This window comes from Emys orbicularis, chromosome 2 (assembly GCF_028017835.1).
Source record: "Emys orbicularis isolate rEmyOrb1 chromosome 2, rEmyOrb1.hap1, whole genome shotgun sequence".
Taxonomy (NCBI): Eukaryota; Metazoa; Chordata; order Testudines; family Emydidae; genus Emys; species Emys orbicularis.
The window spans coordinates 1,988,237-2,010,932 of NC_088684.1; the positions used below are offsets into that span (position 1 = coordinate 1,988,237).

Here is a 22,696-nt window from a genome sequence, read left to right on the forward strand (position 1 = left end):
GCCCCTCAGCCCTGAGTCACAGCCCCCGATACCCAGCCCTGGGCTCCCCCCCAGCTCTGCCAGCGCCCCTCAGCCCTGAGTCACAGCCCCCGATACCCAGCCCTGGGCTCCCCCCCCAGCTCTGCCAGCGCCCCTCAGCCCTGAGTCACAGCCCCCGATTCCCAGCCCTGGGCTCCCCCCCCAGCTCTGCCAGCGCCCCTCAGCCCTGAGTCACAGCCCCCGATACCCAGCCCTGGGCTCCCCCCCCAGCTCTGCCAGCGCCCCTCAGCCCTGAGTCACAGCCCCCCGATACCCAGCCCTGGGCTCGCCCCCAGCTCTACCAGCGCCCCTCAGCCCTGAGTCACAGCCCCCGATACCCAGCCCTGGGCTCCCCCCCCCCCAGCTCTGCCAGCGCCCCTCAGCCCTGAGTCACAGCCCCCCGATAACCAGCCCTTGGCTCCCCCCCCCCAGCTCTGCCAGCACCCCTCAGCCCTGAGTCACAGCCCCCGATAACCAGCCCTGGGCTCCCCCCAGCCCTGACCTGTGGCCGTTCACTACTATTCCAGGCTCTCCCAGAAGAACACCTAAGAATGGCCGCACTGGGTCCACCCAGCCCAGTGTCTTCTGACAGCGGCCAGTGCCAGATGCTTCGGATGGAGCCAGGAGAATGTGGGATTTCCAATGCCTGTCCCCAGTGCCAGCGTCAGGGACATCCAGAGCAACCATTCCCCACTCCCCAGAACTGCTTCGCCAGGACAGTCCTGGGCTTCGCCCAAGTGCCATCTGTGCAGCAGACACGTGCCCACCAGAGACCGGGCCGAGACAACGCCACGGCGCATTCAGAAATGGGCCCAGCTCCCTAACGGAGAGGCTGCTAACTCGGCCTTTGTCGCAGAGTGTGGGGGACTCAGGGCCCTGCACCCCCGGCTTCCTGCGATTCACCATGACTCTCAGCCAGCCAGTAAAGCAGAAGGTTTATTTAGACGACAGGAATACAGTCCAAGACAGGTCTTGCAGGCACAGACAACAGGACCCCCCCTCAGTTAGGTCCATCTTGGGGTCCCCGGGCACCCCAGCCCCATTGCGAGGTCAGAGCCCCGTCTGCCTCCCAGCCATATCACCAGCCAGCTCCTGAAACTCTCTCTTCAGCGACCCCTCCCCCAGCCTTTGTTCAGTTTCCCGGGCAAAGGTGTCACCTGGCCTCTAACCCCTTCCTGGGTTCTCATGTTACATGCTCAGGTATTCTCGAGGGTCAGTCTCCCATCCCCCAATGCAGACTATCCTAGCCACACTCCCCTGTCAGCATTCAAAGACCACAGTAAGAACAGTCCCAGTTCGTCACAGCCTTATTTACATAAGAACAGCCACACTCGCTCAGTGCCATGGCCCACCTAGCCCAGGGTCCTGTCTTCTGACTGCTCAGAGCCAGGTGCTTCAGAGAGAATGAACAGAACAGGGCAATTTATTGAGAGATCCATCCCCTGTCATCCAGTCCCAGCTTCTGGCAACCAGAGGTTTAGGGACACCCAGAGCAGGGGGTTGTGTCCTTGCCCATCCTGGCTAATAGCCATTGATGGACCTGTCCTCCATGAATGTATCTAGTTCTTTTTTGAACTCTGTTATAGTCTTGGCCTTCACCACATCCTCTGGCAATGAGTTCCACAGGTTGACGGTGCGTTGTGTGAAGAAATACTTCCTTATGCTAGCTTTAAATCTGCTGCCTATTAATTTCATTGGGTGACCCCTGGGTCTTGTTATGTGAAGGGGTAAATTACACTTCCCTATTCACTTTCTCCCCACCTGTCATGATGTTATAGCTCTCAGTCATATCCCCCCTTAGTCGTCTCTTTTTTAAGCTGAACCGTCTGTCTTTTTTAATCTCTCCACATATGGAAGCTGTTCCATACCCCTAATCATTTTCACTGCCCTTCTCTCTACCTTTTCCAATTCTAATATATCTTTTTGAGATGAGTTGACCAGAAATGCATGCAGTATTCACGGTGTGGGCGTACCATGGATTTATAGAGAGGCATTATGATATTTTCTGTCTTATTATCTATCCCTTTCCTAATGATGCCTAACATTTAGCTAGCTTTTTTGACTGCTACTGCACATTCAGCAGATATTTGCAGATGACTCCAAGATCTTTCTTGAGTGGTAACAGCTAATTAAGATTCCATCATTTTGAATGTATAGTTGGGATGATGTTTTCCAATGTGCATTACTTTGCACCTAACACTGAATTTCAACGGCCATTTTGTTGCCCAGTCATCCAGTTTTGTGAGATCCTTTTGCAACTCTTCATAGTCAGCTTTAGAACTATCGTGTATACTTTTGTATTGTCTGCAAATTTTGCCAGCTCACTGTTTACCCCTTTTTCCAGATCATTTATGAATATGTTGAATAGGACTGGCCCCACTACACACCCATGGGGGACAACACTGTTTACCTCTCTCCATTCTGAAAACGGACCATTTGTTCCTACCCTTTGTTTCCTGTCTTTTAACCAGTTACCGATCCGTGAGAGGGCCTTCCCTCTTATCCCATGACAGCTTACTTTGCTTAAAAGATTTTGGTGAGGGACCTTGTCAAAGGCTTTCTGAAAATCTAAGTACACTATATCCACTGGATCCCCCATGTCCACATGCTTGTTGACCCCCTCAAAGAATTCTAGTAGATTGGTGAAGCATGATTTCCCTTTACAAAAACCATGCTGACTCTTCCCCAACAAATGGTGATCATCTACGTGTCTGATCATTCTGTTCTTTACTGGTACAGGCCAGAAAGCCCAATGACAGTAATTTCCAGGATCACCTCTGGAGCCTTTTTTAAGCTACCCTCCAGGCAGCTGGTACAGAAGCTGATTTAAGCAAGAGGTTATATAACAGAGTTATTAGTTCTGCAGTTTCACATTTGAGTTCCTCCAGAACTCTTGGGTGATACCACCTGGCCCTGGTGACTTATTCCTGTTTAGTTTATCAATTTGTTCCAAAACCTCCTCCACTGACACCTCAATCTGGGATAGCTTCTCAGATTTGTCACTGAAAAAGAACGGCTCAGGTATAGGGATCTCCCCCACATCCTCTCCAACAAAGACTGATGCAAAGAATTTGTTTAGCTTCTCTGCAATGGCCGTGTCATCCTTGAGTGCTGCTTTAGCACCTCCATCGTCCAGTGGCCCCACTGACATTTGGCAGGCTTCCAGCTTCTGAGGTACTTAAAAAATGTTTGCTGTTAATTTGTGTGTCCTTAGCTAGTTGCTGTTCAAATTATTTCTTGGCCTGCCTGCTTTATACTTTCACACTTGACTTGACAGAGTTTATGCTCCTATTTTCCTTAGTAGATCTGACTTCCAATGTTTAAAGGATGCCTTTTTGCCTCTAACTGCCTCACAGTTTAGCCATGGTAACTTTTTTTGGTCCTCTTACTATTTGTTTTATTTGGGATATACATTTAGTTTGAGCCTTTATTACAGTATTTTTAAATAGTCCCTGCAGTTTGCAGCCATTTCACTCTTGTGACTGTTCCTTTTCATTTCCATTTAACTAGCTTCCTTATTTGCGTTCAGTTCCCCTCTCTGAAGTTAAACGCTGCTGTGGTGTTAGTACTCGGAGTTCAGGAACACCAGAGACCTGAACGAGGACTGGGACCCCACCGGGCTACTCTTACCGTGTGGCGACCAGCCAAGATAAGCCTGCACCGGAGCTCCCTCTGGCTCGTACCTACACCAGATTGGGCCCTAACCCCTGTTAGCCTTGGCTAGGTCTGTTTGAAAAACACAACCTAGGACAGCAGAAATGCCAAGGGACCCCCATGCCACAGGTCTAGGCAGTAAGGACAGGTAATGCTGTGCACTGTTTGAAGAGACCAGTCACAGGATACAGCAGCTGGGCACAGCGTCACAGCCCGAATCACACCTGCCCCAGAAGTGGTGTCACCGCCGAGGCAGGAAATGAAAGAGGGGAAGGTACCGGGAGCAATGCGAACTCAGCCATGGACCAGGCCCCACTGGGGCCAGAACCAAAGACACGTCCAGCCCCCAAGAGCTGGTGCAAACACAGCAACGCCAACCCTGGCTGCTCCAAGGATCTACACTTGTTCACATCTTTTCTACAGCATTTATCGGTCCCACTGCCCTAGTATCTGCGCACGTGACGGTCCTTCGTGCCCTCAAGGTAGGGCAGTGCTGTAATCCCCAGTTTGCTGATGGGAAACTGCGCCACACAGAGGCCAAGTCCTGAGTTTTGACGGCTTATTCTATTTAAAGTACAAGGGCCACCATGAAGTTTGAACTGTGACCCAAAGCTGCCCCTGCGTTACTGAGAACCCTCAGGGGACTCTGAGCTACACAACGTTCAGAGCCCCGCCGCTGAGTCACGCCGCTCGGCTTCCCTCGGCATCCCCTCAGCTCGGGCAGCTGGCCCTTCCGCGGCCAGGGTCTTAGTGCCGGGAGGAGCATTTCCAGCGGCGCAAGCACAGGTTTGGCCATTCTGCTCTCACAGTCGTGCCGCTGGGAGAAGCTGTGCGTTCGCGGGTGGGCCCAGTTTCTCTTTGCAACATACACTTACGCAAGGATTTCCGTTCCCTGTTTCTTTTGGGCAAAGTAGCAAACCTAGCAAGGCCTGCACATCAGTGGCTGGGCCCCTACAGGGCTCATGATGGCCGTCCCTCCCTACCCTGGCAACCCTTTGAACCACTACAAAGAGAAGAGACGAAACGGGGGCTGTGCCACGCCCTCAGGAGAACCAGCCAGGTGCCCACATGGCAAAAGGCTGTTTTGGGGAGGAACAGACCCCTGTCCTGGCACCAGAGCCCAGCAGGTGCTTTGTCATCTTCCAGCCCAGGACATGTTTTCCAGCCCTTTAGGCCTGGAATAGCTCGGACCCTGCAGCCATGCCATTCCCCTGCAGGCTGAGGCCAGGCCCCGAAGAAGGCCAGAAGACTGGGGGTGACAACACAGCGGGGATTAGGATGAACTCAGCTTGTGCTCCTTCACTACTGCGGGGAGCTGGGTGTGGGAAGCTGACTGGCCGGGGGCGTGGCTCTCCCGCACCTGGCCAAGGCCCACTGGAGACGAGACGGAGGGGACACTGGCTGGCCAAGAGACACACCTGCTCCCTGTAAAGAGGGGTTTCCTCAGTGAGGGAAGCCATCTGGGGCTGCAACTGGAGGATCAGGAAGTGGGGGTGGCCACATGGCCAGGAGATGGCAACCTCCACAGAGGAACTCCAGCCTTACCTGCTCCTCGCCCTATTGCTGCTACTTCAAACAACCCGAGGGGCCACAGGAAAGTCAGAAGCAAAGGGACCTCATAACCCCGCACCACGGGAGAGGGTCTCACCCTCCTGCGGCTCAAGGGAGCCAGAGGAGATTCTTCCCCTAGCCCCATGCCAAACCTGGAAAGTTTCAACCCAAAGGAGCGTGAAGAGACAGAGTCCATCTCTCACCGAAATGGACCATGCCTAATCAGTGTTGCTCTGTTACGAACACGTGCGTAACAAGACAAGTGGTGTGTGGAACCCCCTGGGCAAGGGGCGACGAGGCAGACCAAGGAGAACCCAGAACTGCAAGCTGTCAGAAGGACATGGGAAGAAGCTAAGCCTGCAGCAGGAGACTGGCGAAGAAGGCAGGCAATGGTGAAGGCCCTACGCGCCGCGTGGACGAGAGAGGCATAAGCCAGATAAGCAGGGGACAATGCGGGTCCTGGTGAGCTTCTCAGGGCCCACCCAGGCCCCGATGCTAGAGCCAGTGTCACTCTAGTCAGGTTCCCGGAGCACTCTCCTCGCTACGGCCTGCCAGCTTCTACAAGGCCCTTTGCAAACGCTAGCCCCACACTCCCCAGTGGGGTGTTCTCCCTGCTTTACACATAGGGTGGAAGTGACTTGCCCAGGCCACCAAGCGAGTCCGTCAGAGCAGGGATTAAAGGGCCTCTGCCATTTACCAAAGGAAAGTGAGGTTCTAGTCATCCCTATGTCCCTTGTGTGCCGCCTCCCCCTCCTGCCATCCGGCTCCCGCTCCGGAAGGAGGCCTGGCTTTCAGCAGCGGCCATCCAAGGGAAAGGAGGCTCTTCTCTGTAACGCAGATGGACTCGCTTTCCTATGAAATCCAGGGCCTGACCGTCACCCACCTCCACTGCGCCGAGGAACGCGTAATGGAAAAACCGGCTGTGGTAGGAAAACCTGACTGGGGAAGAGGAAAGAGAGAAGACAGACCACTGCGGGGGCAGCTGGATGGAAAGGGGGTTTGGGGTAGACACCCCAGCCAGGGAGGGAGGGAGGGAGGGGAAGCTGCGGAGACGGGAACTCGACCCTTCCAGCCTAGGTGAGAGGGTGAAGCAGCAGCGGTGGCGGGGGCGTTCGGGAGCCGGGGACGTGAATGGTTTTCAAGATGCGGCTGGAATCGGGAGAGCCACTTTTCCAAACAAAGAGGACTTGCTCTCGAGTTGATGAAACATGAGAAAGCGCCCCCTCTGCCAGAGAGCAGCCTGGGAGCTAGCCGAGGGACGGGGACACTCAGGGAGCAGGGGCTCTGGCCAACCCTTCAGGCAGCTGTCAGTTCGGTAGCCAGTAGAAGCCATTAAGAGGGCTTGGCTGGAGAGCAAAGCAAAGCACGGCTCCCGGGCGCTCAGACGTGCACTCGGCAGCGCTCTGCGCGCTCTAGAGTTACAGCCAAGCCCCGGGGGCGAGCGCAGGCACACAGGCCGCACGGCTACTGCAGCTACTGCGCTCTGGGTTCCAGCCCCTGCACCGGCTCTCGCAGGCACGCAGCCATCCGGAGAAGCCAATTCAGCAGCACGGACCCTCCTCGACTCCCAGTCTGTGCAGAGAGGCGGCTGCGCTCAGAGGCCAGACCTAGGGCTCGGCGACACTGCAAACCAGGGGGTGAACGTGCACCCTGCGGACCCTGCTCCAGCGGGGCGACGGGTCCCGGAGCGCAGCCTGGCACCTGCCCCTCCAAGGAGTCATATGCCGAACTGCACTCCTGGACTTTCCCTGCGCCGGAGCAGCGGCCATCGGGTGTTCCTGCCCGGCAGGCTGGGGTGCTGCAGTCTCACACCCGGCTTGCTGCGCAGCGGCCTGCCCCGTAGACAGACTCCGAGGGAAATCCCTACAACTCCCCGCAGTGCGTTTCTGAGCAGGGCAGGGCACAATGCTGCATGACTGTGAACCCACCAGGACCCCTGGCTCCCCCCAGCTGTACAGAGATCAGAGTCTGCCCCCAGAGCTAGCACCGCCAAGCACCCCGACTGCTGCCCAGGAGACCGGCGATGTGCCCCTGCTAACAGACCCCTGCTCTGAGCCTGCTTACATAAATGAACCCCCCAGACCTACAGGTGGGAATTCATCACAGCCCCCCAACCCCACTCGATGACAAGCCAACGGGCTGGGCTCTTCTCCTGCTAGACCTCCCCCACTAGTCCACTTCCACAAGAGGGACCTCCGTGGGGCCAGGTGCCCGTGCTTTGCTCGGGCAAGCCCAGACCCTTTCCTGGAGCAGAGCCCAGGGCTGCCGAATTCCCACCACGAAACGAGTGCGGCCAAAGAGCTGCTTTCCTTTCTGGTGAAATAAATCTTTCCCAATCTCTCTTCGTTACAGCTCAGTTAAGTAGCCAAGCTCCGTAACCTTATCCCCGCTTCCCAGAAAAATAAAATACTTCATGCTGGGATTAAATGAAAACCAATGGAGCAGCAGCATGAAAAGGCACAGGACAGAGTGACGTGGGGTTTAAAAACAGCAGCGAGCAGCGCCGGTGCCAAGGCATTCCTGAGCGTGGTGAGGAGCGAGCGAGCACGCGCTCTCGCCTCTGCCGGACACGGACACACACACACACAGGCGTCAGATCTTTTGGGCGTCCCCAAGGGATCGCCTGGTGCAGGAATTACTGCAGCACGTTCGCATTCACCTTTCAGGGTCCCACTCCTGCCTCCAGCCCCACCAGACAGGGCGAGTGGGGCAAATGCTGGGATTGGCCGGGTCTCTCTCCCAGCCTCCGGAGACGGCTAGTGATGAGCGAGACCTTGGAGAGATTCTGGTCCAGGATTCTCTATTCCTCCCTCCACATGAAACGTTCCAACGGTGGCAATACCAGAGCCTCTGTGTAGGCTGACAGGAGGCAGAAGGGGCCCTCCATGGCCTGCCCAGCTGTTCACCGTCACCCCTCGTTCTCTCTCTCAGCCATTCCTGCCGCCAGCTTTCTCCCTGGGCCTGGTGGCTCTCCTCAGTTCAGTGCTCTCTGTCCGGGCTGCTCCCTTCTCCCAGCTCACCAGCGACGCTCATGAAGATCAGACCGAACACCGATCCACACACCCCCGAACCCAACAGGGCAAGTTACCCGGGGGCCAATTTCCAAACCACACGACAGCGGCAGCAAAGCCAGTTTGCATTCTGAGAAAGACTAGCAAAATCTTCAGTGGAAGCCAAGGCACAGAGAACCCTGGCTCTAGGGAGAAGCGGCTTTCCCCCCGGACCGAGAACTGCCCAAGCCCATGGGCTAGCTAGAGGCAGAACATTATTACAACAGCGTCTCAACTGAGAGCAGGGCACATTTGTGACAGGTGCTGCGCACAGATCCCGAGAGCCCCCTCCCGACGAGCGGAGGCCAAAGAGATAAGAGCCCGGTGGGAAAAAGCAAGGGTCAGCCCCGTGCCACTGAGGAACGGAGGGATTAAGGGCTTGTCTTCCACTGATGAGTTAGGGCTTATCTACACTTAAAAAGCCGCAATAGCCGGGCTGTACTTCAGAGTAGACACGACCTCCAGCGGCGGGAAGAGTTCTCCGCACGGCCTGGCTAATCCATCTCCCCGAGAGGACCCTTCCATTGACCCGGCACTGGCCACACAGGGACACAGGTCGGCTTAACTATGCTGCTCAGGGGCTTGGACCCCGGACTGACCTAGTCCGACAGTGTAGACCAGGCTGTAGTACAGGGATTACGGCCCTCAGGCCAGCCGAGCCCGAGTGGCCACACTTCAGTACAACACTTGAGTTACCCAGGGGGAGCAGCAGAACGATGGGATTAGCTGATGGTGTCACTGTAACTGGAGATGTTGCATCCCCACTGCATTAGAGCCCCCCCATCCATGGGCCCACTAGCTGCAGCTTAAAGCACCACTTCGCCTGAGCGAGAGGTGTGTGTGTGTGTGTGTGTGTGGGGGGGGGGAGGACGGGGGGGGGGGGGAGGACTGGAACCCAGCTCGCTGCGTTGTGAAGGACACGCCCGACGTGACTTGCACAAGGTCACATGGAGGGCCTGGGCCCGGGCCCGAGCTGGGAACGGACCCCACGCCCCAGTCCAGTGCCTCTCTGCTTGGGGATCAGTTCTTAGCGCTGGAACATGCTGTCACTCCTCTGGCTGCCAGAGCTCAGGTCTGGCCCATGCAGGGCATCTGTATTTCCTTCCCAGGGGACCGACGGGGATTTGGAAATCCATCATGTTGAGTCACTAAGTGGATTTTTAACCCAAAAAACCAACCAACCAAGCAGGACTGTGCACTGCCCAGCACAGACTGGCACAACTCTGTATTCCAGCTGGGCCAGCGTTTATTTCCAACAAGCCTCCCACTGCTGCTTACTACCTACAGGAGCGTCACCGTCTCGGGAAGCCGAGCACCCCGCGGTCGTTCCTTCTGCGCACCACTGGGAGTGAGCTTTGCTCACCAGCCAGCAAGAGCCAGGACGACGTCAGTACACACGTTTCCCTTTTCTCCTCCCCCCGCCCCAGGTGAAATCCTAGCCCCACCGAAAGCGATGGGGTCAGGCATTCCCCGTCACTTCTCAGGTAACTGCCAGTGCTCCCCTAGCTCCCAGCTCCTCTCGGTGTTCCTCTCACTGCCACGGAGCCAGCAGCTCCTTTAGAAACGTTTCGCTGGCGCTCAGTAGTTCAAGCTTTTGACTCTCGCTGTTGAAGAGGAGTTCCGTGTCTCAGCTGGGTCCAACGAGTCTATTTCACACCCCTCCTTCGCCCACAGAGCCGCTAGCTCGCCAAGCCCACGGCCACACCAGCCTTTATTCTCCTTACGCAAAGAGCAGCGGAGTTAGTGGCTCCCCTCTCCCCAGCAGCCCTGCCTGGCTGGAGACGGCTGTCCTAGCTCCTGCTTTTGGAGACACCCAGCTAGGCGCGTCCAGAGACGGGCACAACTCAGGAATCCTCATCTGGCCCAGGCCGCTCAGCAGCTCTGCCGGCTCCATAGGGAGCTGAGCAAACCAGCTTCCAGTCCGGCCCTGAAACGCCACCGCCCTGGGAGCCTTCAGTGCACACGCCCAGCCGGCCCGGGGGCCGAGCGCGGCCGTGGCAGACACGGGACTTCTCCCGAGCAGGCCCTGGCTGCACTCAGAGCTGGGACTACGAAGCCAAACCGCAGGTCAGATCGCAGCGCGTCAGTTCCTTCCCTGCAGCACAAAGTCTTCTCCCGCCCCACCAGAGTGAGGGCGGCCATGCACCAGCCTGAGATCAGCGGCCAGGGTAGAAAACATCCCTGCCCGGCTTTCCCAGGGGAGCTCCCGTGGCTTCCTCAACAGCAGCCACCAAGAGCCTTCGAGTCAACGGCCAGCCGACACCGCGCCGGAGGTGGAGCTTGGCGCAGACATCGCAGGGGCTGGTTTATTAGCCCTGCCCCTGGCTTTCCAGAGCCACTTCAGGTCCCGCATTTGACCAAAGCTGCCTCCTGCCTCCCCCCGCTGCCCCCAGCTCTTCCTCTCACCCGTGAAACGGAACCAAGGCTAACGAGGCGGGATGCTGGAACCAGGGCCAGCAATTCACGGGGAGAGGCCCCTCCCCCCCACGTTCATCCCGAACACATTCCTCTCTTTGGAGGAGAGTGCAGCGCCCCCGATCCGCTGAGCCAGCCCCTGAGTCTGGGGAAGGGCCCTTCAGACCACCGCCTACAGCAGGGTGCCCCGATGACTTTCTGAGCCCATGTAGTCTCTGGAGGGGCCACGCCAAGGCCAGTGATGGCTGCCCGGAGGCTAGGGCAGGCTCGGAACAGAGACCCATCATTCCTTTAGAAGGGAAGGTGACGGGCTGGATCTCTGGCTTCCCAGGCCAGCGCTCTGCCCAGGCCGTTAGGGAAGCCGCTCCAGGCACCCCAAGCAGGGGGAGTGCTCCTCACTTCCCTGCGCCCCCTGGAAAGCTGATGCAGAGGCTGGCACGCACCTTCACCTGGACCGTGGCACCATGGCGGGTACCGGAGCCATTGCAAGGGGAGCTGCGTCTGCCACAGGGGCTATGAGTGATCCCTGCCCTGCCCGGGGGCTAAGGGAACGTTCAGACTGGTCTCAGCTCCTCTGTGCCAGGCCTACAGCCGTGCCATGGTTACACTGCCTTGAAGAGCCCTTTGGGTGCACTGCAACCTGGGAACGATGTCCTCACTGGGCCGCTAAAGGGGAATACAGACCAGCCGTTAGGGGTCGCGGGAGAGCCACCCACATTTCTACCATGGAGGGACTGGCTCCAGAACCGAGTACGCCTGCTGCCTCTGCTCAGACGTGCTGCGCCGTCTCCATTCGGGGAGCTGCAGGCCCCGCGGGGGGACTCGGCCATCAGCAACGCTTTATACAGCACAGGCACAGCCCTTGGACCGCTGGCCAACAAGAGTAAAGCCTGGGCAACCTGCGTGACAGATAAAGTGCAGACGGGGGAGGATATCATGGGGCTAGTTCTTCAATAGAAACCCTGCGCCTTCTCCTTTCAGCAGGCATGGGGCCGGTAAGTTTCCAGCAGCGAGAAGGGATCTCAGCAGGTTTGTTTGGGAGGCGTCTATTTGCTTCAAAAGGGACGAGCTGAAAAGTGAGCTGGAGCCGAGCATGCAGACCTAGCACACAGAGGGGGAAATAAATGGAAAAAAGTTTCCGTTCCTCAGCTGAAAGTTGTTGTGGGTTTTTCTCTCTCTCTCTTTTTGGGTCAGAGACCTGATTGTTTCAATGTATTTCACTGATGTAATTCCTTCCAGAGTAAGAAAGTCTTTCCTGTGCGAACACTTTAAATATCAAGTCTGGGGCAGCCAGAAAATAGAGTCATTGAGTTCCTCTTTTTTATGATTGTATCAGCACCAGTTAATTGGTTTCTTTTCCCCACGCCCCACACCAGCCTCGTGCTCTGCTCCGGGCAGCTCTCTGCGGAGCAAGCCTGAAGCGGAAGGGTTACTGCGCTTTCTCCCAGTGCCAACAGGCGGCACAGAGCCAACCTGAGTTTCCATTTGGAAATGCCAGCCTGGCCCGGCCAGAACCCAGCTGGGACGGCGTGCAGGAGGAGGGATTTTTGCAGTGCTGACCTATCCCGGGGCGGCAGCGTGCAGAACAAGTCTGACTCCAGGCGATCAAATCCCTGTAGCTCCAACCCCCCGATTGCCCCCGCCCCTGAAACACAGGCGCGGCGCAGAGAGAAACTTTCCACTCTGGCTGCAGGAGCTGGAGGTCGAGCCTTCCCCCGCCACTTGCAGCTGCTGAGACTGCCCCACTCAGGCGAGCCCCAGGCACTCTACCATCCTCCCAACGGGCAGAATCCAGCCCGAGACCCCCAGGGCAGTGGAACACCTTGGTGCCAGACCCCCCCAAACCCCTGAATAGGGAGAAACGAGATAAGGGACAGAGCTCAGACCCCTCCCTCCCCGTCCAGCGAGGACAAGCCAGGGGGTGCATAAGGTTGGAAAGCATAGCGGCTGGGCTAGGGGGAGGCGTTGGGGGTCCTTTGCTCAAGCCCAGGCTTTTCTCCCCCCAAAGAAAGCACCACAGCCCCTCAAACCAAGACCATCGGGCGAGGAAGCGGCTGAATGCTCAGCAGCACACGGAGAGGTTCACGCATGGCTGACTCTGCCGTCCCCAGCAAGCCAGTCGGGTGTAGCGCCTCCTGCACAGGCAAAGTGGGAACAAGCCACCTCCAGAGAGAGACCATGGACCCACCCCCAGCAGGGGGACAAGAGCTGCTCCAGGATGCACCAGGCCCTTTGCCCCCGTTACACTGCCACAGATGCACACGGCACTTTGCTCAGACCTCACAACCAAAGACGAAGAGGCGAGGACGAACCGCCATGCTGAATTGGACCGTGTGAGGTGATGCGTACCCCACACAGCTCCTGAAGGGGTTAATTTGGGCACGAGAGGCCAGTTAACGTACACCGGGGAGGGGGGAGGGGGGCAAGCCAGGCTAAATGGAGACTGAAGCCCAGCTGGGGAGGGGCTGGATGGTGACTAGAAAGCCAGGGGGGGTTGTAGAAGAAAAGGGCTGCAGGGCAGGTGTCTGCGGTCACTCTCCGAGGCACACAAGAGGTAGGAAGCAGTCTGGGGAGACAGCAAGGAGCCCGAGTGAGCAGTTCCTAGCTGCCAGCTACAGGGTGCCGGGGCAAGAACCGGAGTAGAGCGAGAGCCCGGGTTCCCCTACTGGCCAACGAGAAAGGTGGGGCAAAATCCCTCGAGTTTAGGGGTGTGGGGACCACGGAGCCCAGAGACCAATGGAAATCCTGCTGTAAGGTCATCGGACTCCCGGGTACCCCAGAAGGGGGGATAAAGTGTGATCTGGCCGGAGGGCCAAGCTGCAGGAGAGATCACCGCAGCAACGGAACGACTGTTGGCAGGGGGCACTATACAGGGAAACAGCCACTACGCCACACCTGGCCAGGAGGAGGCGCTCCGGTGGTGAGCGAGCCCCTTTACAGACCAGGAGCCCATCGAGCCTGGTATCCTGTCTCTGACAGCGGCCAAGCCCAGATGCTTCAGAGGAAGGCAGAATTCACTCCAAAGTGGACAATTGTGAAATAGCAAAACCTAGAGAGAAACTTCAGTCCGTGGCTGGCCTACGCCTTGATGCAGGCGTGATTAAAGCCCTTACACTTTTACTGTTGCTAAACAGAACTCTGGTGCTCTCGTTATCCACAGGACTGCCTAGTATTGTTACTTTTGCAAAGCATTTGGCATCAATATCTTGTGGCAATGAATTCCACAGGCTAATTGTGTGTTAAACCCGTTACATTATGTGGGGGAAGAGGGGTGAATAAATCAGTTTTAAATTTGTGCCTTTTCCATCTCATTGATTATCCCTTTACTCCTGTAGCCAAGATGGTAGCAGGACTGCCCAATAACTCTGTTATTTTCCAGACACCGATATTGTGCCCCCTTAGATTCCATTTCCTCTCTGAACTAAACAGCCTCAGTCTTTTAAACCCCTCTGCATACACAAGGTCTTGTCAGGCCTTGGACTGCTCCCCTTGGCCCTCTCTGGAGCACTCCCCCCATTTCTGCTGTATCCTTTCAAGATGGGGAGATCAGAAGTGAACACACTATTCCACAGAGGGACACCCCATTGATTTATAGATGGTTTTCTGAATTTCTCCCCATCCCATGTCGTATACACCTTGAGCGGGTTGTCTGTTCTCCCTGCTGCTGGGCACCAAGCACAGGTTTTCACAGCCTTGTCCTCTGAGACCCCGCGGCTGTGCGGGAAGAGCTAACGCTATTCCTTGCAACAGACGTTCCTGAGGAATATGCTGCCCATTCACCAAGCCTGGCATGGTCTGAAGTCCCTCCCACTCTTCTCTAGCCCTGGCCCGAAATGAACGAGTTTCTCGAACACTTCCGGGGTGGGAGCAGAAAGGAACGGGCATGTTTTGGAGGAGAAGGTAGTAAAATCATGATGCATTTTTCTCAACTGCATCAACGAGCAGGGGCGGGAGAGAAGTGACCCCAAAGAGATGCATGAGCGACTTGGCCCCCAGCCTGGCACAAGCATAGAGCAGGACTCCTGCTGGCTCTGGGCGGGGAGGATGGAGCCAGCTGCCCACCAGCCCTGGGTGGAGGCGAACATCTCAGGAGAACACTCTGCTCCTTATACCATGCAGAGCAGCAGGTGCGTGGAGCTGGGGGAGCGGACTTGGCGCTTACATACACAGGAGAAGATCGAGGCTGGCTGGCCTGTTACACCAGGCTGGCAAACTGCACCAGCGCTAAGCCCAGGTGTCCGCACAGCACCACCCGCCGTCAGACCAGCCCTCGCAGAGCCAGCACGAGCCTTCTGTCATCCGCCTGGGGCAGACCATGCACTTGGCTACAGGACGCTCCCAGCCAGGGAGATGAGGCCTTCAACCACTATCCCGTCACAGCTGAACGAGACGGTCACCACGGCGGTGACAAGGACCGAACGCCCTGCCATGCAGCCCATAGGTCGGCACGTGGGGGAGGCGTGCCCTGACGCCCCAGTCCTGGTGTATCCCTGGCCTTATGGCTCGGTGTTCTGCTAATTACGGCCTCTCGGCTGCCTTCCCTCACACCCCTCTGTGGCCATTGCGTGGGGCTAAGTGCCGGCAGCCCTCCAATGAGATGTGCTAAGTGTTTAATACGGTCTGGAAGTGGGAAGCCCCAGGCATCTGCTGCAGCTAGCCGGTCAGGAAGCACGCACACACACACACCCGCAGTGATGAGTTTAAGAAGCTGTCTGCCAGCAGCACATTCTGAAGGGTTTTTTTCCCCTCTCTTGGCTAATCAGCTACTGAAAGAAGAGCTCCCTCAGCCCAGCCAGCCACGGCACTCCCCCCCAGCCCGGGTCAGCTGCGCTGCGGAGGAGGGAAGTGGGCTTGGAAAGGCCGGCGGCTCACTGAGGAGCACTCAACGCGCCTTCATTCATTATCCACTGACATATGGAATAGTCATTGCGGGAGGAAACAGAACCAAACAAAAGCCCCAAACTGCTTCCTCCCAGCGAGGCCTGACAGCCCCTGCAGCCATTCATCTCGGCCCGGCGGAGAGGAAGAGACACTTGGACGGGACGACAAGTGTTGAAGTGGCTGCGGAGCCTGGGGGTGGGGAACGGCCTCCCCAAAGGGAGCTGCCTTAATCGCCAACCCGCCCAGGGAAACATTGACACATCCTGCGCTTTCATGTTCTTCCCCGCGCGGGATGCAAGCACTGACAGCCAAGAGCGGGTGCGAAGGGAGAGGGCCCCGCGTGCGATGCTGAGCTCCCGCGGCCGAGCGCGCCCAGCCAGGAAACCAATTTATTTTGTTGTGTCTCTTCTCAGAGCACACGGTGGAGTGTGATTTGGGCGCCTGGCCAGCCCAGGCGCTGACGCCTGCCAAGCGAGCGGGAGCTCAGGGAGAGGAAATTTAGTCTGTGCTAAGCACGGGGGCATAGCGGGTCGGAGCGCTGATTCTTTACTAAAGAGCTCCGAAAGCCACGCACCCACAGAGCCAGCCAGCCCGCCCCACGGCAGCCTGAGTCACATCCCACACCGCACCACGCAGGGCCCCACTTCCCAAGTGCACCTCACCCCTGGAGGCACCAGGGGCTGGTACAGGTGACAAGGGACCAGCTCTGTGCTATGCACAAAACTCCCCTCAGCAGGTCATTGGCTAGGCACCAAAACCCGACAGGAAACCGGCAAAGGCGCTCCCAGGGGGCAGCCAGGCCGGCACGAGCCAAGGGCAGCCACGATGCCGTTTATCAGATACGGCCCGGGAGAGGACATTACCCAGCATGCCCTGCAGGCTGCTCACCGCAGGGGCTGGACCTTTCCACGCGCTGGTTAATTAGGGTAATGTTTTGGAAGGGATATTAAAGCCCCTGCTGCAGACACCTGAAGTGGGGGGCAGATGACCCTGCTGAGCGTCGAGTTTCTCACCCCTTCCTCTGAAGCAGCTGGTGCCAGCCAGGGTCAGTGAGAGGAGCCTGGGTTAGGCGGCCTGGGGTCTGACCCAGCCAGGCCCTTGCGATGCTCCGATGGAGCGGGGAGGACTGGCTCTCAGTCCTGTCAGCTCCGCAGGCTGCCCTCTCCTAGGGAAGGGGAAGGTGGTTGCAACCTGTTCCTGTCTTTTAGCAAAGCTTGGATGTCCCTGGGTTGACAGGGACCAGCAGGTCTGAGGGCCGAAATCCTCTGCTAGCAGCAGCCACCCTGGGCGAGTCCCACTCCAACATCCTTGGTACTCCTTGTAAGGATCCGGGGACTAGAACCTGGGTCTGCAGAGCCTGGGTCAGCTGATGTTCCCACAGCGCCACCACGAGACCATGCAGAGGTACAGCCAGGGAGCACCATGGAGACCACCCAAGGGACCCAGACTGACTGTACGCTACAGCCCTCTGATTGGCCAAGCACCCTATTTATCCTCAGGGGTCACCCCTGGATCTTGTCCTGGTATGCACACAGATTTTGGCCCTTTGCTTTAGCTCTGGGCCTCCCGCCTCCCAGCCCGGTACCGTCTCTGAGCTCCAGGCCTCCCAGCCCGGTACCGGCTCTAAGCTCCGGGCCTCCCGCCTCCCAGCCCGGTACTGGCTCTGAGCTCTGGCTTCTGACCCTGGCCTGACTCTGTACCTGACTCTTGCTTACAGGACCTGGTTATTGCGATTCCTCCAGCTTCTGCTTAGCGACGACTGCCCTTGGGAAGACGTCAGCCCAGCTGTGACCGCTAGGCCACACCACCTACAGCCCGGGCCCTTACACAGCCTGGGCTGGTTCACTTGACTAACTGCTGTACAGTTGTGCTGAGGAACACCCAACTGGACTCAATGACCTTTGCAGGGAGGGAGGGATTGAACTCTCCCCCAGGAACAATCTCAAACTAGAAGGTTTTTAAGTCCAGGATCTCACAGCAAACACAGCCACTTGCCCTCCCTACAGAACTGCAGGAAGCAGCCTGCCCAGAGGCGGGGCCCTCGGCAAGTCCAGTGCAGGTGGGAAGAGGCAGCAGGAGCCGAGATCTCGCTGAGCCCCAACCTGCAATGCAATTCTGCAGAAAGGCCCCCTCTGTCCCCGCCCGGCCCACCAGGGGTGAGTGAGACAGTAGCCAGGCGACTCCTTCAATGATCCAACTGGCTCTGCAGCTTCCACAGCCGCTGGGCAGAGGGAAGCCTCAGGTTGTGAGGTGAGAGCCCAGTCCCTGCAGGTGGAACTGGGCTGTCCCCACAGCACCTAGGGGCAACAACCCACCAGGTTTGGGAGGGACCATTAGTGTCTCGACAGACTTCAAATGAGCTTCTAATTAACCCTGGAGGGGGAGGCCACACCTGGAGCTTCAACTTGAGCCCAGGCTTAGTGAGAAACTGGCGCCTGGTTGGGGGAAACACGGCTGGCCCCGCTCTCTCTTATGGGGAAGGGGTGGCTGGGCCCCGTACCCTCAGCCAGCTCTAGGCACGTGAGGGCTCCCTGCAGAGGCGAACACAAAGCATACAGCGTGCGCATCCCAGCCACAGGAAGCGGAAGCATCAGGGCTCTTATGGAAGAGAGATAAATACAATCACAGAAAGGGGGTTGGGGGCAGGGGGAGGGAAGCCAGGAACAAAACCACTCAAAGTTGTTCTGATGTCAGCAGGTTCTGAATCAGTGCTTCCCCCACTGGGGCCCTGAAATAGGACCAGCTGGGGAGAGAGACCTTGAATTCCTGCATGAAAGGGTTTTTTCCCTGGGTTATGTTGTAGCCATTACACAAGTGTACGTTTTCTATAGTCGTATATTTCACTTCTCTCTAAATCTCTATTCCAGATCTGGGGGCAGGGACTCCGCAGCTCCAGCCCTAGCCCAGGTGGGCCTCAAGCCTGCTAACATCTAACCTCCAGGGCCTTCGCCGGACCAGACAGGCAAGCAGGCTCCCAACCCCCATTCTCTCAAAGGGGACGTAACAGGAAGGTCCTGACCTCTTGCAATTGCTGCGAGCTACATGAGAGCTGGGGCGTCAGCCCCGCGGTCCCGCCAGCCCCAGCTCGGGTAATTCCATCCCAACTCTCTGAACAGCAGCCTGTCGCTCCAGACACCCCGCCAGCCCTCGGTAGTGCCGGCCCCGGGCGTCAGCAGCACGGCACCATCTCCTCACCCGTAAGCCATCTCTGGGGGACTGCAAACTAACGACCACAGAACAGAGCGACGAGCCCCGTTACGATTCCAGCTACTCAACCCCCAGAAAGCTACAGCAGCCTCCTCTCCCAGCCTAACCCGAGAGGCAAAGCACTCCAGTGCCGATTGCCCTACGAGCCTAGGGTGAGCCCTTGGCTCTCTCGCCTCTCTGGGCTGCTGTAGCCCCTCTGTCCTGGCACTGGACTAGAGGCTTTACTGGAACCCAGCGTATCCCATTTACTCCATTCCCTTGGGTCACCGATTGGGCAATTAAAAACAGCATCAAGTTTGTCCAGCAAGACCAATGTTTCACCAACCCCCCCGGAAAGCTGCTTACTGCGGAAGGTTCCATTATCCTCTAGAACGTAAGAACGGCCACACTGGGTCAGACCAACGATCCATCTGGCCCTGCATCCAGTCTACAGACACTGGCCAGTGCCAGGCCCCCCAGAGGGGATGAACAGAACAGGGAATCATCACGTGATCCATCCCGTCGCCCATTCCCAGCTGCTGGCAAACAGAGCCTAGGGACATCATCCCTGCCCAGCCTGGCTAATAGCACTGATGGACCTATCCTCCAGGAACTTATCTAGTTTTTTCCTGAACCCTGTTATTGTCTTGGCCTTCACCACATCCTCTGGCAAAGAGTTTCACAGACTGACTGTGCGTTGTGTGAAGAAATACTTCCTTTTGTTTGTTTTAAACCTGCTGCCTGTTACTTTCATTTGGTGACCCCTAGTTCTTGTGTTATGAGGAGTAAATAACACTCCCCTAGCGCTTTCTTCGCACCAGTCATGATTTTATAGACCTCTATCGTATCCCACCTTAGTCGTCTCTTTTCCACGCTGAACAGTTCCAGGTTTTTGAATCTCTCTGGACACAGAAGTTGTTTCATCCCCCTCATCGTTTTCCCTGCCGTTCTCTGTCCCTTTTCCACTCCTAGTGTGTCCGTTTGGAGCTGGGGCGACCGACCTGCCGGCCGTAATCATGATGGATGGATGTGAACCCTGGCTCTCAACCTTCATCCTAGGATTTGACCAGGGTCCGAAGTCAGTCTGGCAGTGATTGCCAGGCTCCCTGCGAACCTGTCCAGTGCACACTGGCTTTCCAGTGCAATTCTCAGTGGCCCTCAACATTCGTTGGCCAGTAGCCTCAGCACTGCGTGAGGCCTGCGCTCCAGACAGCAGCATCTTCCCTCGCCACTCATTGCTTTCACCCCAGTGAAGTGCACAAGGCGCTTTCGCTGGCCTGGCTCACTCAGTGCAGGTGTCTTGGGGAGTGGAAGTTCACAGCAGTTTGTAACGATTTCACAGACACACAATGGAAGTGGTGAAATGGTATGTACGCCCCACCCAAGCCCACAGAGCAGCCAGCGTGGGGAAAGTCTCCCCTTCGCCCCCAAGGCGAACCAAGGCGGCCTCCCTGTTGATCTTGTCCCAACATGCTGCCTGTTTTGACCAAGCACTTTGTCTCAATTCCCTTTCCTCTGGCCTTCCTGAGCACCAGCTTTCCACACGCCAACACGCCAGATCCCCCGTCCCGTCTCCCGACGCACCATGGAGGGCGACTACAGCACCCCTTTCTCCAGCACGGCCCCTAGCTCCCGCTCCCTTTGGGACGCTGCTGAGGATTTCCCTCCTGCCCTGAAAACGCTCCGGATAGATCGGACATTGCAGGCCTGAAGCGAAGTTTTCCAAGGTGTCGACCCCCACAATGAATTACTCAAGGTATACGTGAAAAAACTCCACATGCAAAAACAAAACAAAAAAAAAAACCCACTGCTTCCCAGGTAGCATCAGCTGCCTCCCCATTCCTTCCTGCTGTCTAGAACTACTTCCCGGCCTCTGGACTCTCTCTTGGCTTCCCAGTCTCCGCAGAAGAGGCCGGCAGGCTCTATGAACCACATAGCAAGCAGGGACCAACTCCACAGCCTTACCACTCACCACGAACCGCACTTTGCAATGCCCAGCCCAACAAGCCGTGCCCTGCTGAGCCAGCCCACCATGACCCAACCACAGCAGAGCTTATGCCACTTCAACCTGGGTCCTACCTCCTCGTCTGAGCTGTCGTCCTCGTATTCACCCCTCAGCGGCAGTCCCTGCTGGGCACTGGGCATTGACTCGGTCTCCAAACTCCGGCACTGCACTTGTTCCTTCTTCTGGGAAGCCATCCTGGCCTGCAAGGCAATGAGAAGACAGAGACTTGGGTCAGTGTGACCCCATCACACTGACTGTGCGTGACGTGACCACTTGTTTGACTCGGTAACCACCCCCATTTGGGAATTTCAGTGAAGCCCCCAGAGCGTCCGTCTGCTGCAGAGCATCACAGGAGCCAGGACCTACTGCACTCCCAGGTCCCTCCCCCCACGGGGTCCTTGCTGGTTCCCCACCACCCAAGCCCTTACCCTAAAGCTCCTGGGGTGACCAGGGTCACCATGTCACCCAAGGAAGGAATTAGTTTATTAGACTAGGTGATTCTAAAAAAGGAACAGCCCCCTCCCCCCCCACGTCCCCCCAGGGCTGTGATGAGAGAAAGTCATTAGCCCCAACCTCCTGGAGGGCAGCCATTGGGGCAACCTTCTAGGCACCTGTGCTGCCTTCCCCGTACACAGGAGAACACTCTTGCTGGGCTGACTTTTCCTACCCCCGGCAGCTTCTGCTGGCTGGCCACATTCTGCTAAATCCCCCAGCCAAGGGTCAGACCGCAGGTACCTGCCGCCCCCAGCCCATGGCATAACCCCCTCTGGGAGGACACTCGCTCACTCCACGCCCAGGCAAGGCTACCGCAGAGCTGTGGAGCCAGACAGGACATGGGGATGAGGAAGGCATGCTGCGGTTACACCAGCCCTGCCCCAGCAACAGCAGAGAAGTGCTTAGCCAAGGAAGAAAAACCATGTGCAGGCTCCTCAGGCCCTGGAGGGGGCTGGCAGCTCGGGAGATAAAGGTCTGGCTATTCAGAGCGCACAGGCCACGTCAGCCCCTGCAGGCCACACCACCCGTTCCCAGAGCAAGCCGGACCCAGCTCTGCATTCAGCATCCCCTTCCCCTACCCTGCAAACCAGCAGCCCCTGGATTTCTGATGCTCGCCCCACATGTCCCTAGGGATTACGGTCTCCCCTCCCACAGCCCTTTTAACCCTGGCAACCAAGATTTAGAACTGTAGGACTGGCAGGGACCTCGAGAGGTCGTCTAGTCCAGTCCCCTGCACTCCTGGCAGGACTGAGTATTATTTAGACCATCCCTGACAGGGGTTTGTCTAACCTGCTCTTAAACATCTCCAGTGATGGAGATTCCACAGCCTCCCTAGGCAATTGATTCCAGTGCTTATCCACCCTGACAGGAAGATTTTTTGTAATGTCCAACCTAAACCTGATGAAATACATCCGAGAATACTCAGGGAGCTGACTGAGGAGATATCTGAGCCATTAGCGATTATCTTCGACAAGTCCTGGAAGACGGGAGAGATTCCAGAGGATGGGAAGAGGACAAATACAGAGCCCATCTATAAAAGCAGGAATGAGGACAACCCAGGGAATTATTAACTTCTGTGCCCGGAAAGATAATGGAGCAAATAATTAAGCCATCAATTTGCAAACACCTAGAGGATAATAAGGTGATAAGTAACAGTTGACATGGATTTGTCAAGAACAAATCGAGTCACACCAACCCAATAGCTTTCTGTGACAGGGTAACCAGCCTTGTGGATGGAGGGGAAGCGGTAGACGTGGTATATCTTGACTTTAGTAAGGTCCAGAGTGATGGGAGAAGTCTCAGGCTAAGATCACTGCAGGTGCTGGCAGCCGGATTCGAGTTGGGGTGTCTAAAGCCGAAGGACAATGTATCTGAGACATGGGCTGAGCAGCAGATAAGCCTTTGCTTGGTCTGACATCCTCTGCTGCAGCCAGCCCCCAAA

The 22,696-nt window shown here is 57.0% G+C and overlaps 1 protein-coding gene across 1 annotated transcript in view; it reads right to left on the reverse strand.

The window, feature by feature from the left end:
* Nucleotides 1–22,696, reverse strand: part of BOP1 (BOP1 ribosomal biogenesis factor) — a 93,155-nt gene that overhangs the window by 54,899 nt on the left and 15,560 nt on the right. Inside the window, exon 4 of the mRNA XM_065400149.1 lies at nt 20,835–20,960. Within this exon, the coding sequence (XP_065256221.1) occupies nt 20,835–20,960 (126 nt within the window). The remainder of the gene's footprint in view (nt 1–20,834; nt 20,961–22,696) is intronic.